Source organism: Leptonychotes weddellii, chromosome 9 (genome assembly GCF_054177405.1).
Source record: "Leptonychotes weddellii isolate Sample4059 chromosome 9, ASM5417740v2, whole genome shotgun sequence".
Classification (NCBI taxonomy): domain Eukaryota; kingdom Metazoa; phylum Chordata; class Mammalia; order Carnivora; family Phocidae; genus Leptonychotes; species Leptonychotes weddellii.
Genome location: NC_138377.1, coordinates 105,687,186 through 105,702,455, shown reverse-complemented (window position 1 = coordinate 105,702,455; position 15,270 = coordinate 105,687,186). Strand labels below are relative to the sequence as shown.

The window sequence follows — 15,270 nt, the reverse complement described above, 5'->3', positions numbered from 1 at the left end:
AGAATGAGAAAATGGCAATTTAAGATGCACAAAGGTCTCTGCAGTGTTTGGGAAGAGATAAAAAGACCATTCCAGATAAATTATCAGAAGTAATAAATACTTTAGTGAGGTTGTTCAATCATAAATCATTGTGTTCTTATATATTAGCAACAAACAAGAAATAATGTTAAAAATTTTTACCATCTATAATCACACCAGAAAATATCAAACATTTAGAAAAGTTTAACAAAGATGTGCAAGATTTCTATACAGAAAACCCTAAAATGTTATTACTACAAATTAAAGAAGACCTATATAAATGGAGATAAAATATATCAGATTGGAAAAATTATAATAATGTGCCTTTTCCCCAAATTAACTAAGGCATTCCTAATAAAGAGACAAACCATTTTCTAGGTGAAAATTAATGATCTGATTATAAAAGTTATAAGGAAATAAAGGACCCAAAATAATCAAGTCAATAGTAAATATTAATAGTAAATAGTAAAGTAGTAAATAGTAAATAGTAAAGTCGATAGTAAATAGTAAATGAATTAGAGCAGACACTTCATCTACTTATCATGAGATAAGGGGTATAAAGATGGATAAATAAATACATGGTACAGAATATAAAGTCCAAAAGCAGATCTGTGCACATACAAAAAAATTTATGACAAATGTGTTGCTGCAAAGCAATGGTGTTATAGAAAATAATAAAACCTGACCCATCCTTCACACCACTCACAAAAGTCAGGTGGACTGTGGGTCTCAATGTAAAAAAGTACATTTTTGTAACATACTGTAATGTATAACAAGCTTGCACCTAAAATGTATAAATAATTCAAATAAATTAATGACAGATAATTAACAAAAAAGACTTGTACAAGTAGTTCACAAAAGAGGATCTCCAAATAACCAATAAGGAAAGGTGCTCCATCTCACTAGTACTCAGAAAATGGAAGTTAAAACCAAAAAATATCACCTAACACCCAGGAGTGACTTCCATGTGAAATGCTAGCAAGGTTGTGGGGCAAAAGGAACCCTCATGCATTACTGGTATGAATGTGAATTGGTAAAACCACTTTGGAAAACAACTTGGCATAATCATTAAGCTTGAACATTCACAATTACACCTGCAGGTATACACTCAACATTTGCGTGTGCATATATTCACAAACAAGTACAAGAATGTTCATAGTAGCATTAGTCATAAATCTACATCTGCAGTACAGTGGATAAACAAATGTGGTATACTTGCATAGTAGTGTAGCAATGAAAATAAATGAACGACAGTGACAGGGACGGATTTCATAAACATAATGTTCAGTTAAAGAAGACAGTCACAAATTAATTAAAACTCTATTATCCCACTAAATAAGGTTTAAAGGGGCGCCTGGGTGGCTCAGTCGTTAAACGTCTGCCTTCAGCTCAGGTCATGATCCCAGGGTCCTGGGATTGAGCCCCGCATCAGACTCCCTGCTCTTCGGGAAGCCCGCTTCTCCCTCCCACTCCCCCTGCTTGTGTTCCCTCTCTCGCTGTGTCTCTCTCTTCAAATAAATAAATAAAATCTTTAAAAAATAAATAAATAAATAAATAAATAAATAAGGTTTAAAAACACAAAATTATACTGTGACGAGATAGTGGTTTCCTTTGAGAAGGAGGGAGGTGAGGAAATTAGAAGTCATTGTGAGGATTTTGTGGTTCTACTTTTTGACTAATTGCAGTTATAAGATTATTCACTTTCTGATAATTCTCTTAGCTCTACATTTATATTTTAAGTAATATTCTACATGTGCTCATACAGAAAAGTTTTAAAAGTTATCATTAAAGTAAAAAAGAAATAACAATCTATGCTTCTGTATAAAAAAATAAAGCATGAGAAAAATTCTAACCATTCCTAGGAATGTTTTGCTTAATTGGAGTCTCTTAGAAGTCTTTAAAACTGGAGTTTGACAATTTACTTAAAATTCTCACATATTTTTTTTAATGAATTGGGATCTAATTTCTTTAAGGGCATTCAGCCAGATATTTTTGGCACATCCCAAATACTTCAGTAACACATGTGTATTTATTTTGTTTGAACAGAAATTGGATTAAAAAAATGAAAATCTTTTCTTCATTGAAATTCCTGCTTGAGTCACTGGTTTAATTTCAGTAATTAGATTATGATGATATAACATTTGCTTTGTTAAATATTTTTGAGAGAATTTTCCTAGATCCCAACTTTTAAATGATTAAGGATTATCAATCTAGGGCAGGTTTAAAAGTTAAGTTCAGTAAAAATTTCTTACATTATTCCCAAACGCTTATATAGAAGGCCAATATCTTTTCAGATTTCAATAAAAAAAAATTCAAAGACTAATATAAGTTTCTACTTATTTTAAAAATACATTTTCAGTATTTCCTGAAATTCTACCATAGATCCCTTCTGGGTCTTACAGAAGTAGATGACACATTAAATAGGAATACACTGACTATAGTAAATACATTTTTTATTTTAATGGTTAAAGCAGAAAGAAAATGCCATGTAATCTCATATCTAGGTAACAAGTTGCAGGTGGGAGAGGATCCCCCCTCCTTGCATTGTTTCTCTTTGTCCCTCTGTATCCCTTTTAATTCGGCCTTCTTTTTCTTAGAAAGCCTTACTCATGCATGTTTTCAGGTTTGGCTTCATCCTATAGATTGTAGGTGCCAAAGAATAATCTGAGTACTCATTTTATAAACTCATTCATTAAAAAGTATGAGATCTTGTCATTTGCGACAACTTGGATGGACCTAGAGGATATAATTCTAAGTGAGGTAAGTCAGATGGAGAAAAACAAATACCATATGATTCACTTATATGTGGAATCTAAAAACAAAACAAATGAACAAACGAACAATGCAGAAACAGACACATTAAGTACAGAGAACAAACTAATGGTTGCCAGAGGAGAAGGGGGTAGGGGATGCACAAAATGGCTGAAGGAGAGTGGGAGGTACAAACTTCCAGTTATGGAGTAAATAAGTTACAGGGATGAAAGATACAGCACAGGGAATATAGTCAATAGTATTACAATAGCGTTGTATGATGACAGATGGCAGCTACACTTATGGTGAGCATAGCATAATGTAGAGCAAGTTGTCAAGTCATTATGTTGTACATCTGAAACTAATGTGACAATGTGTGTCAACTATACTTTAACAAAAATTTAAATATAATTCTGGATCAAGGATTATTTATCATGGATCCAGGACTTTCTAAGAAATCCAGTAGATTGAAATAGTGGATGACATACGATGAGCCTAATGAGAATAATTTATTTTCTTTTTTCTCTTTTCTGACTTTCAAGAACAATCTATATTTGGGGTTTGGGCATTTTGTGAAAATCTTGAGCACCTGGCTATGAACCAATAAATTAATTCAAAAGATCATCATTGCTTGCCTGACATATAAGAGAATGAGGGTAACAATATTTGACAGAAATTAATAATGTTTGACAGTTAATAAAGGAATGATACAGTCAATGTGTGAGTCAAAGTTTTCCAAAGGAAAGAGATAACTGTACCTTCTCAAGGAAAGCCAAGTGGAGGTGTTTGAACTGTCCACTGAAAATGTACTGGATTTGGACAGGAAAAACAGGAAGAAAATATATCAAGTGGGGGCTGTAACAGAACAAAAGTCTTTGGGCAGAATGTGGGAGCATATGCTTGGAGGAGAGAAAAAGAGTTAGATGCAACAACTATCATGAAGCCTCCATGCTGGGGACTTTTGTGATCTAAACTGAGGAGGACAGGTTGGTGCTACACCTGGAAACAAGGTGAAGGAGCCTGAATCCCATGCTGCAAAGGCCAGTCATCAAAGTGTCTGGATCTGGGTAACGGCTTCATGAAAACGGTATTGCTCAGCTACTAATATGGCAGCAAAGTGCAGGAAAGCAGAGGCACATTCCTGACACCAAAGATTTCTGGGTGTTGAATGAAACAATTTTAGGGCCTTGGATTAGGAATTTGGCGGCCTCCAATCCCAATATGTTTTTAGAGACCTGCATAAAGCACTGTTCATCAGGAACATATGGCCCATTAGTGTACAGGCATATCAAAGAGAGAGTGGCATAGACTCTAAAGGCGGGCACTGTGGACATTATTTGTCATCCCAACTATGTACTGGCCTGCTTTGTAAGAACCCTTATAACATTAACATGTAGAAGTGTGGAAAATGATCGTTTAAAATAAAGCATAAAAGACTAGTTTTTAAAATCATTGTCAAAAAATGTATCGGGGTTCCCATTTCTTAGGGAACTTGGGGATTAATCAGGATTCTTTCTAGCTTTACTATGCAAATTTGGTGAAATTATTATTATTCTTGAACATCGGTTTTCCTAAACTTTAACTTGGGCTAATTTATTTGTCCACTACCAGCCTCCAATGGACATTAGTGAAAAATGTTTAAAACAAGGTATTATAAATTATAGCATGCTGCTGTGGTTAGAAGTTATAGTAATGCAGTCTTACTTCATTTTCTGTCAAGTTTAAAGGGGTTGATTTTTCCCAAAAACCATGTGTTGAATCATGGTAGGAACTGAATAATTACTTGTTGATATGATCTTAGTCATTTCTTTATTGTCTTTAAAACACTTATGGAACACAGCTCCCTCTTTCTAGGTAGAAGTGTACTCCATTTCCTCCCAGGTACAATGGGGTTTTATGTGGATTTAAAAAAAATACATATTTTAGTACATTAAATATTTGAATATATATTATTAATTTTTAATAAAATCTCTTTTACAGAAATTATTCAATTACACTTCACTACATACTTAGTAACGACTGTCAGATTTTCTTTCCTCAATTCAATAACCATTCAGTTTTCAAACTGCTGAGTGGGTTAGGCACTGGGATACAGATATGAATCCAAGACAACCCCTACTCTTAAAACCCTCCAATAAGCCATTAGGAGCCCAATAGTCCAGGAGAACAATGTCATAAGTTTCCTAATATGCAAAGATTTGGTCAGCTGCTAGAGTATCTATTCTCAGACCCCTCAGAATATGCCTCATTCCTGACCCCACATATTTTAGTTAATGAGAGCTAATCAGTGCTTAATGTAGGTACTATTCTAGGCTTTTGTTTATACTAACTCATACAATCCTCTCAAAAACCAACCAAATAGATCTTATTAGTATCTCTTTTTTTCAAAGTGGTTAAATAAGTTGCCCTGGGTCACACTGCTAGAAAGTTTCAGCTGGGACTTAGGTTCCAACAGTCTGGCTCCAGCGTCTGTGTTTTTAAACTCTGTACATACTGATTCCCATTAAACGCTCCTTTACTAATAGACTATGTGACATCATAGGGGGAACATCATTGAAACATGAAGGGCCAATGAGAAATCCCAGGGGACCAGACACTCCTTGTTTCTCTCCTTGATGCCATGCCCAGCCCCACACCTAGTTCATGCCAATTGCTGAGTGAATATTCATAACTTGGTTTTATGTGTGTTCCCTTCCCTGTAGCCTGCAACCCCATGTTACCCTGGGGATGGACTAAGATAGCTGCCTGTGGAAATCCCAGCAAGGGGCTTTCTACAAGGTCCCCAGTGGGCAGGACAAGGGCAAGGAGGGTAAAGCACAAACTTTCATGAACATCTCCTGAAATTTTGTACTGTATATGCCTTGCTTGCTTCCCGAAACCAGGCTTGCTTCCGCACATTGTCCTGCAGACTCTTGTGGCTGCCCCATGTTTACCAACAGGCTGAAGTACAGGTGGAAACAATCACATTAAATCCTCCATCATGGACTCTGCCTGGTCCAAATAAACTTCCAGAGCATTTGTTCTTAATTAACCCCTTTTTTGAGAATTCTATCAGGCTACAGAATTCTTCAATCCAGTCAACTGATCAAAATCTCATTAATTCAGAACACTTGTGGAAAGGAAACCACATTAGTGTAATATTTAATTTTAAAATAAATTTTAAACAATGAGGCTTATGCCACTTTTTATGAATAGGCCAATTAGAATAATATTAAACTACAAGTTCTTTAAAAAAAGTTACTATTGAAGTATAGTTGACATACACTATAAAGTGACATACAGTACAAACCTCTTTGAAGGTTGGAGGTTTGTAACTGACTGATATGGAACGCTTGGCTTATATCTTGCCAGAACTTGGTAGGTGGTAGGAAGAAGACATTGCACTACATTCTGACAGGCTGATGACTCTATGCACAGTTTAAATATTATCCCCCACATCTGTAGTATCTATTTTTTCCAGATGTGTTGGGGATATTTTCTACCATATAAATATTTCAAAGAAAGACAAAGATTGCACTTAGAAAACAGTTGCCCCTGAGTGGTTCTGTGGTAGAGGATTCAGGAAGGCCATTCTAAGCGGTTGCATTTTCCTATGGAAGCACTGCATCCTCCACACACACCTCATCCAGCTTTCTGATGAGGCTGCATGAAAATGCAGTAAGGGATCCTCATGGCAGCACACTAATGGCCACAACAGCGACTTTCAAGACCAAGGCAGGCCATGGGCATTTAATTCCACTGAGAGAAAACTACCCTTGTGTTCTGAGCAGACCTTTTGCTCATATCACCTGGAGCGTGGAAGTTTGAATCCCTGTGTTAAAAGCAGAAAAATCATTTTATCCAATTCAACACAGGGCACATTTCTTGGTTGTAGAAACCATTCCTTAATCATAAGCCCATGTACTTGCTGGATCTTATTGCCCAGCGAGATGAGTGCCTCTAGTGATTATAGGGATATTTGTCGCACCTCTTGCAACAAAGGATAAAGTGGCACTGCATAAAAATGGACCTGATTGGTGTCTTAAATATTCAGGCTTTTGTCTATACTTGGCATGTCTCAGTGGTTCTCAGAGGCTGGGGTAGAGAGGAGGGAAGTTGACACTTGACTCATGGTTCACTTACCCAGGGACTATTGCTGCATGCCTAGGACATGTGAGGCATTACACAAGGTGGGGAAGGAGCTGGGGGTAAACCATGGCCAGGACAGGTCCCTCCTAGTGGAGATGTATCCTTGAGGAGGGAGGTACAGCAGAGCTAGAAGAAGGTCAGTGCAGTCTTATGGGAATGCAGAGTAGCCACTTAATTGAGCCTGGGTTAGCAGTGTATAGGTGTGTAGGCCAGGATCAAAAAGCTTTCCCAGAGGAAGTGACATCTAAATTAAACTAAAGAATGAGTTGGAGGTGACCAGGTGAAGGGGAGGCAGGTGACTGTGGGTCACAGGCATTCCAGTCAGAGACAACAGTTGGAGAGAATAGACCTTCCCTGGGCTTCATGAATGCCCTCACAGGACTAAAGCGAACTGCGACCTACTTGTCATTGTTCAACCTATACTGACAGGAGAAAGCCAAGATGGGAGGTTCCAGCTCTGCCTCTATTTAGCATTTTCAACCCAAGGTTTGTGGTCTTTAGAATACTTTACAATTTACAAAGCACTTTTATTTATTACCTCAATCACAATATATGGCACTCAGCAGGAATGCAAAGGTAACAAGAAAGCAGTGCACAAATTAAAATACACATAGTTGTAAGTTAAGAAAACCTCAGCAAGGACAGACAGGAGAGCAGAACATACCTTCTCAGTCTTTAGACAGTTGAAATAAAGATGACAATGAAACCCAGGCCAGGGCAACCTTAACCAGATAGTATCAGGAGAAGATGACCTTGTTTCAAGAGGCATCACTAACTGAGGGTGGGGCAACTTCTTGGACCATCAAGGCTGACTGCTACTCCAGAAGTGGGGAGAAGGTCTATTACTTCTGGGAGGGGAATAGCACCACTTCCTCAGATCTTCCTCCTCCTTTTCTTCACTTCTCTCCTCCCTTCCTTCCTTCCTTCCTTCCTTCCTCCCTTCTTTCCTTCCTTCCTTCCTTCCTTCCTTCCTCCCTTCTTTCCTTCCTTCCTTCCTACTTTCCTTCCTTCCTTCCTTCCTTCCTTCCTTCCTTTCCTACCTTCCTGTTTGCCTCCAAGGCCATCAGTGGCCTCCCATCTGCCCAGAGATGAGAGTTTCTTATGTTACTAAATATGGGTTGGTTAAATTCACCCTTAGTTTTTTAACTTCTCAATAGCCAGCCCCTGAGTGCATCTCTTTGTCAGGTGATTTTTCCTTCCCATCAAAGCTTATCAATCCCTCTGGATACAGAGAAAAGGAATAGCTAAGATGATCAATTATTGATGGTGGTACATCTTTGGGTGACCCAGTGCTGTGATTCAGTTGCAGTTTCATTAGGAGACCATCACTGTTTACTCAGCCAGTGAGTGGACACAGGACTCACCTGTGGCAAAGACGACATTCCTTGAGACCAGACGATGCTCCACAATAGAGAACTGTGGGAGCTCAATCCTCTCCACTCCGGTGACAGCCTTATCGCCACCACGCCAGTAAAATTCAATGTCATCTGTGGTATAGCCATCTGCCAGGAGAGAAAGCAGGGACATGGCAGAAATGAAGAATCATCATTTTGTTTACATGCAAGGATAAAGAAACTGTAACTAATAAAATGGAGTAACAGCTTGCCCATATTTGAAGTAGACTTGTTTCATGTGCTTGTCTATGAGAAAAAGTGTCATCAAAGAACGAACTTTTGAATATTTTTGGTTACCTGTGCTGTTTGATTTGTACTATACTGGTGCTGAAAAGTAGAGGCACTGGGGAAGTTGAATGCTCTGACCAGAGTTTTGTTTGTAAATCCTAATTGTAGAGGACTGGGTGTTGCATTGAAATGGATTTAAAATATATATTAACAAAAAAATTATATATATATATATATATATTAACAGCACTGAAGAAGATGGTTGTAAGAAAAAAATGAAAACTCAAATATAAAGAATTCTAGAAAGGCGACTCTGAAAAGCTATGGAAAAGTTAAAACACTGAAGGTGAATTCAACCGATCAATGTTTGATAACAGCAGAAACTCTCAGGGCAAAATAGTGTCCTCGGCATTTTTCGATGACTTCAACAGGTGTTCCTGGTTATGAGGTTTTCCATCTTTAGAAATGCCTTTTGTTGGAATACCCTTGGCCCTTAGAGAAAGGAGTGTTTATTAGCTGGATTATAGCTCCAAGCCCAGCTCTTAGCACGGTGTTCATATTCACTTGGTAATCAATCAATCCATGCTCCTTCAGAATGAAGAAATAAGACAATAAAATCTGATATTTTTTGTAGCACCAAGAGTCTTCTAAAGGATTAGGTCAACTTTATCAGTAAGGTTGATTAAAACTCACACCTAGAGAAAAATACCCTATCAGTATAATGGACTTTTTGATTTGAATGTGTAATACGACATAAGGCAGACACTCCATATTTGACAAATAGACCAAAGCTATGGGGATGACTGCTCTCCATGGTAAATGTCATCTCCCTTGTCCCATCTGCTACACTCTCTCCCTGGATCATGGTGGTTCCAGCTTCTGTCTCCTCCCTTCCCTCTGACTTCCTTATATTCCATTCTCATCTGACAGCCATGGCAACTGTTTGTAACACACACATCTTATCAAGCCACTCCTCTGCTTAAACCCCTCACATGTTTCCCAATACAATTAGTGCAATAAGTTCAAACTCCTTACAAGGATGACAAGAATCTATAGGATTCTGTGTGTATGGTGAGTACATCCACTCTCTCTCCCTTGCTCACCCAGCCCAGTACCACTGGTCTTCTGGCTGTGGCTCAAACCAGCATACCGTGCCCAAGACTTGTGTGCCCACCCCCTTGTGTAGGGGCTCACACATCACCACATTTTCATCTTGACTTAAATAAAACCTCTTGCGTAGTCAAGGTCACCAGAAAATCCCTACTTCCACTCAAATGCTTTAACTATGGATTCTCTGAAGACAAGCGGCCTCACACTTTCTGAGGAAGTCTCTTTGATAACAGACCTTCCTGCCCATCATCCCCCTCAGTTCAAACATTACAGTAATAGAATCTGTACTCACTGAGGCTACTCTCTATGCGTTCAGACATTTGGAGCTGCTTCCTTACTTAGGTTCCAAATTTGCCTTCCAGTGACTTCCATCAGCTCACTGGGAGTTGTAGCTTCTGGCTACACAGAATCCACTTAACTTCTAAGATAGTCCTTCAACTATTGGGAAATCATCATCTTTCCCCTGAGCTTTCTGTCCTCCGTGCTAAATCTCCCCAGATGATTCCACTATGTATCACTTGACATGATTTCATGTCCCTCACTTTCTGAAAGCATGGCTCTCAGAAAACTTGACAGTGATGTAGTGTGGAAGTGAGGGGCACTGTGGGGCCAGCTCTATATGGGATGAAAACTGGCCTACACCCACCACAACTTCCCAGTATGTTTACTCACAAAGACACTCACTTCTCACCACAAACGCATTGAGTAACACTGCAGCCATTTGCCATCCCCCTCAAAGAAATCCGTATAAATACAGACAAGACTAAATCCAATTGAGACCAATTATAAACCAATCTATGATAGACCAGGATAAGTGACGACAGCAACAGTAACATCTGGATATGCCAGGAGATGTAGTTCAGGTAGCAGGCGGGACACTTGTTTGTTAGATAATAAAGATGCAGCTCTCATCCCTCACAAAGAAGTATGCAACACTGAATTATCAATAAGGCATCTGAATACTCTTCAAATTGAGAAAATTGACAAAATGCAGGAATAGCCTGCTTGGAAAGCTGAGTTCCTGATGGGAATTTACTCCAACTGCCCAGGTTCCCAGGAGTACAGCCACTCATGTGTGATGAAGCATATTGTGAGAAAATTGCATCTCAGTGCTTGTTCTCTTTTCACTGAATGGACCAAGATGAGGAGTGTTTGTTTTCTTATATTTCAGCACAGCAAGCAGACTCTCTTAATCAGATTAGAATGGGGAACTCTTTTATGCTGAGCCTCTATCTCTGTCTCTCTCTCATGACAGTGTAATTTGCAGCGTGGAGGACTAAACCTCCCATCTTTAAGATAGTTAAAAACTATGGCAAGAAAATTATATATGCCTTGAAAAAGATGCCAAATAATGACAAGACCTAAAATACAGTGAATGAAAAAGTAGTACAGATACACACAGCTTTCAATTTCCAGCGTGCAGTTCTGCTCGTCCAAGGGGTATCTTCTCAAGTCCATCATGCATGCTGCAGTTGTGGTGATTCTGAAATACACAGATGAGGGCAGATATTAATGATGGGATGAGAAATGTAGCAGGAAAACTGCTTCCAGCTAAACCATGAGTAGCCTCCATGTAGGGCTCCTTTTCCCCAAGATACACCTGATTAAATATATTTCATAACGTATACCGAATAAATTTTGAGTACCTTTAGAGACCAGATTTATCAAGAAAAGCAACACAAAACCTCTAAATCTGATAAAATTATTCATGTAGCCTTGTTGATTTTGGTTAAATAAGGGCAGAGAAAGGGGTTTCTAAGGAAACTTTTGTCTTCAATTTTTGTTCTGCCTCCTTGTTTAGAGGTTCTCTAACCTTTATAGCACAGAGAAAACTTATGTGTGTTGACAGCACTGATTAGATCAAGACTGAATTCTTTGATTTTCCATGTGAAGTGTCTAAGTAGCTACAGATGCACAGGCTGCACTTTGAAACTCTCAGCCAAGCTTCTGCTTGATCCTATTTTATTATAGTTGTCTGCTGGGCTGGATCCTAATGCTCCCGAGCTTCTCACCATGAAAGCATCTATCTTTTCAAAGGGGATATTTGGCTTCTATGTTATTGATTATGAATCAAAATTGAGTGGGTTAGCTTCCCTTGGGGTAAGCTGCAGCCATGGAAAAAATTTATATCATGGCCTAAGGACAGTTAAGTCTCCACCATGCAATGGTTAAATCAACTGTCCATTAAGAAACGACACTTCTAGAAATGTCAAGATTATTTCCTACTCTGTCTACAGCCTCATTTTAGGGAATCAACCTACACCCAGCCTCTGTTGAAATACAATTAAGCCACTATGTTTTGTACTCTTTTTCTCTAGTATGCCTCCCTTTTCACCTGTTACAGCTGATGGGACTGGGATGGGGCCCTGATTCAAGGACAGTCAACCATTACTTGATCAAGAATCTATGATGTGTGGGGACTGGGATGGGGCCCTGATTCAAGGACAGTCAACCATTATTTGATCAAGAACCTATGATGTGTGGTGATTAACATAATAATAATAAAAAAAAAGAATCTATGATGTGGCCTGACCTAAAAGGTAGAATGGAGCTAAAGGGATTCTATTCCATGGAAGTGAATTAAAGACAGGGCAAGAATGGAGCTGACCTTGCAAGTTCTTGAATTAGAGGCTTGCAATGTCATTTTCCAATTGGAGAGTGAGGCATGTGAAAACATAGAGGTAGAGAAAAATGCAAATTGGATGGCTGAGGAGACACTGGTCACTATGGTTGGACCACAGAACATGGCCTTGCAGGGTATGTGCTATATATCTCAGGGAACAGCATTCTTTTTCTAGTATTTGTCCCACTGAAGCAAGAACTGGGGAATAGCATTCCTATGGCTTATGTGGAAGTGTGTAACTGGCAGCCCTGGCTATACCCATTCAGTGGTGGATAAGAATGAAGACGTAAGAATGTCTCCTCTTAAAACCCCTAGAGTTACCTTGAATTCCCAACCGCCTTTCATGTTCCAGCTTTCTTGAAGGCCAGTATTGAGCTTTCTCTAGATAGCCTTCTGTATGAATATTCACAACAGACCTTCTACTACTTTGGGCAACATGAGCAAGTTCTATTCCTATCAGCAGATCTTAACGAAAACACCAGTAAAACACCAGGCATGGGCCAGTTCTCTTGGGCTTGTCTCATTTAACCTAAGTGCAGTAGTAAAGCATGTCCTTCTATTAGCATCTGGATAAGTGGAAGGCTGAGAAAAGTTCTACTTTTCAATGGCTAAGAAGAGCAGCGAGGGAAATGTTAACATATTTGGCAATCATGGGTAACTACTAAATTATTCTCTATAAATGGTATACAAGTGCCATGTAGACATATGCTGTAAGATCCATATCAATGGTGAAAGTGTGTCCTTTCCAAATGTCATAACACTTTCAATTATCACTCCAAGGAGTGGATTACATTTTATAATCCAAAGTCAACACCTAGCTCTTTGATATATTTTTCTACAGCATCCGACTTTCTAGCCAAATGAAGGACCAGCCTCACACTTTTAAATTCTGGCATGTTTTGTGGCATATTGACAACTCAACATCTATACAAGATGCCTATAAGGCAAAATTAGAATAAGGTTCTGTTAAAATTATGAATTTTTATGAAGAAAAGAAAAGATCTCTACTGGAAATATTCAAATTTTAAAAAGTTCCTATATATTTTGGTACCTATTTACTTAGAGTCAATAACTGAGATTAGTATTTTCTGTTTGTTTTTCTTATTCATTCTCAATGCCACCCATAAAATAAATGCACACAAACAGGAACATGAACATATCCAAATTTTTTAGGGATTCACACTGATTGTGGCATTATGTAATGTGTTTCATAGGCATTACTGGAAGTGTAACATGATGTTAGAAGAATCCGTAAAAGGGTCCCCAGTATACTTGCTGTCCAGTCTTCTCATTCTGGCATAAGACTGGCTGTAAAAGAGCCCTTTTCCAATTTACTTGATGAATTACTGAATTTACTTGATGAATACAGTAAATAAATATATATATATTTACTACTACTACTACTACTTAAGGAAGAAATAACATTAAACCCTCTCCTGGTGGAAAGTAGGACACAAGAGCCTACTAATGCTACAAAAGGTAAGCACAGGGATGACACAGTGGAAGTAAAGAGGTCTGTGTGCCACTGGGACAGAAAGGCAAGAAAAAGGAAAGGCCGGGGTTGGGGGGAGGCAGAAAGATCAAGAAGGGTGTAGTAGGCCAGAACCGCTCCCTGAACTATAAAACCTTCTTCCAACTTGGCTAAATTCATGACTGCCTTGGGGAGTGAACTTTTTGCATGAATTGACCAAATTTTGAGGCTTGGGACTTTGCAGAAACTGTAGGAGGGAATTTGAGTCTGCAGGACTGAGAGCTCAAGCCTAGTTAAAGGACATGGACCAAGGGCAGGGAAGCCACAATGACTGAGCTCCATTTGCATAATCCCCAGCATCCACACACAACTTTTCATATTTTTTCCCCAATAAACTTATTTGTCCTGAGAGGAGAATTCAACCAATATCTAACTCACTTCCACAGCCCTCTATAATCTGAGAATTCTATTTCTAAGGAATAGTAGCAGGGTCATGAGAAACATGACTGGCTGAAGATTTCTGCAGTATTACTCTTTAGTGGATGCTTTTCTGGGGGGATGTCATTGTTTCTTTTTTTGTTTTCTGATTAAGAGAGAGCAGTGCTTAGAGTCTCTATAGCTGCAATTTATGTTTATGATAGAAAAGCAGAGAAAGATGATAGCCAAAAAAGTGTCTACCATTCAGTATGTTCTTTCTTTACAAACAATCACACTTTGAGGATGCTGAAAGTAGAAAGTTAAAAAAAAAAAAAGACAGAGAAGTAGAGAAGTGACAGAGGACTGGGAAACACCATAGAAAAGGATGTTGATTTATTATCTCAGTGCTCAGTACAGCATGCAGTCATATCTGTACTTTATGTAACATTGGTTGAGAGTTTGCTTCGTACCCAGCTCTATGCTCAGCCCTTGAACATTCATGCATTTGATTAATAACCATACTATGGAGGTGTTATTATCTTTCCATTTGGCAGATAAACAAACCAAGGCTCAGAAAGAATAAGTACATTGGCCACATTTACAATGCTACTAGAAGGCAGATGCAACATTCATCCAGGAAGCCAGAGTCCTACACTCTACTACCTCTTTGACATCTCTTCTGCCTTAAAGCATGACATATTGTATATTCATCTTTTAAAGACCTACTCAGTGAGTGAGGTTCTTGTTGAAGATCAAAGAAGGTACAGAAATTTGTAATTCTATATATGCACATATATATGCATATATACAATATAATCACATAATATATACAATATATACACACACAGAGATCATATATATACATACAGCATTCTCATTATATATATGACAATATGTAAATATAATATGTAAAGGAAGAAAATAAATATTCTACATGTTACACCTGCAGTAACAGTAGTGATATTTAACTCATCGTGGAATAGGATAGAATTTAGTAGATAGTCTTGCTTTTATAAGTGATATATTGCTAAAGATGTGTTTAACAGTCAAAAGTATGAAAATTCAAGGAATAAAGTCAAAGCTTATAAGGGAATCATTATCCCTAGCAAATTTAAAATCCTATGAATCCT

The 15,270-nt window shown here is 38.3% G+C and overlaps 1 protein-coding gene across 2 annotated transcripts in view; it reads right to left on the bottom strand.

The window, feature by feature from the left end:
* Nucleotides 1-15,270, bottom strand: part of GABRB3 (gamma-aminobutyric acid type A receptor subunit beta3) — a 218,884-nt gene that overhangs the window by 30,125 nt on the left and 173,489 nt on the right. For both annotated transcript variants that reach the window (XM_081831476.1, XM_081831477.1), the window contains exons 5-6: nt 11,030-11,112; nt 8,262-8,399 (exon numbers count right to left, since the gene is read on the bottom strand). In XM_081831476.1, the coding sequence (XP_081687602.1) occupies nt 8,262-8,399; nt 11,030-11,112 (221 nt within the window). The remainder of the gene's footprint in view (nt 1-8,261; nt 8,400-11,029; nt 11,113-15,270) is intronic.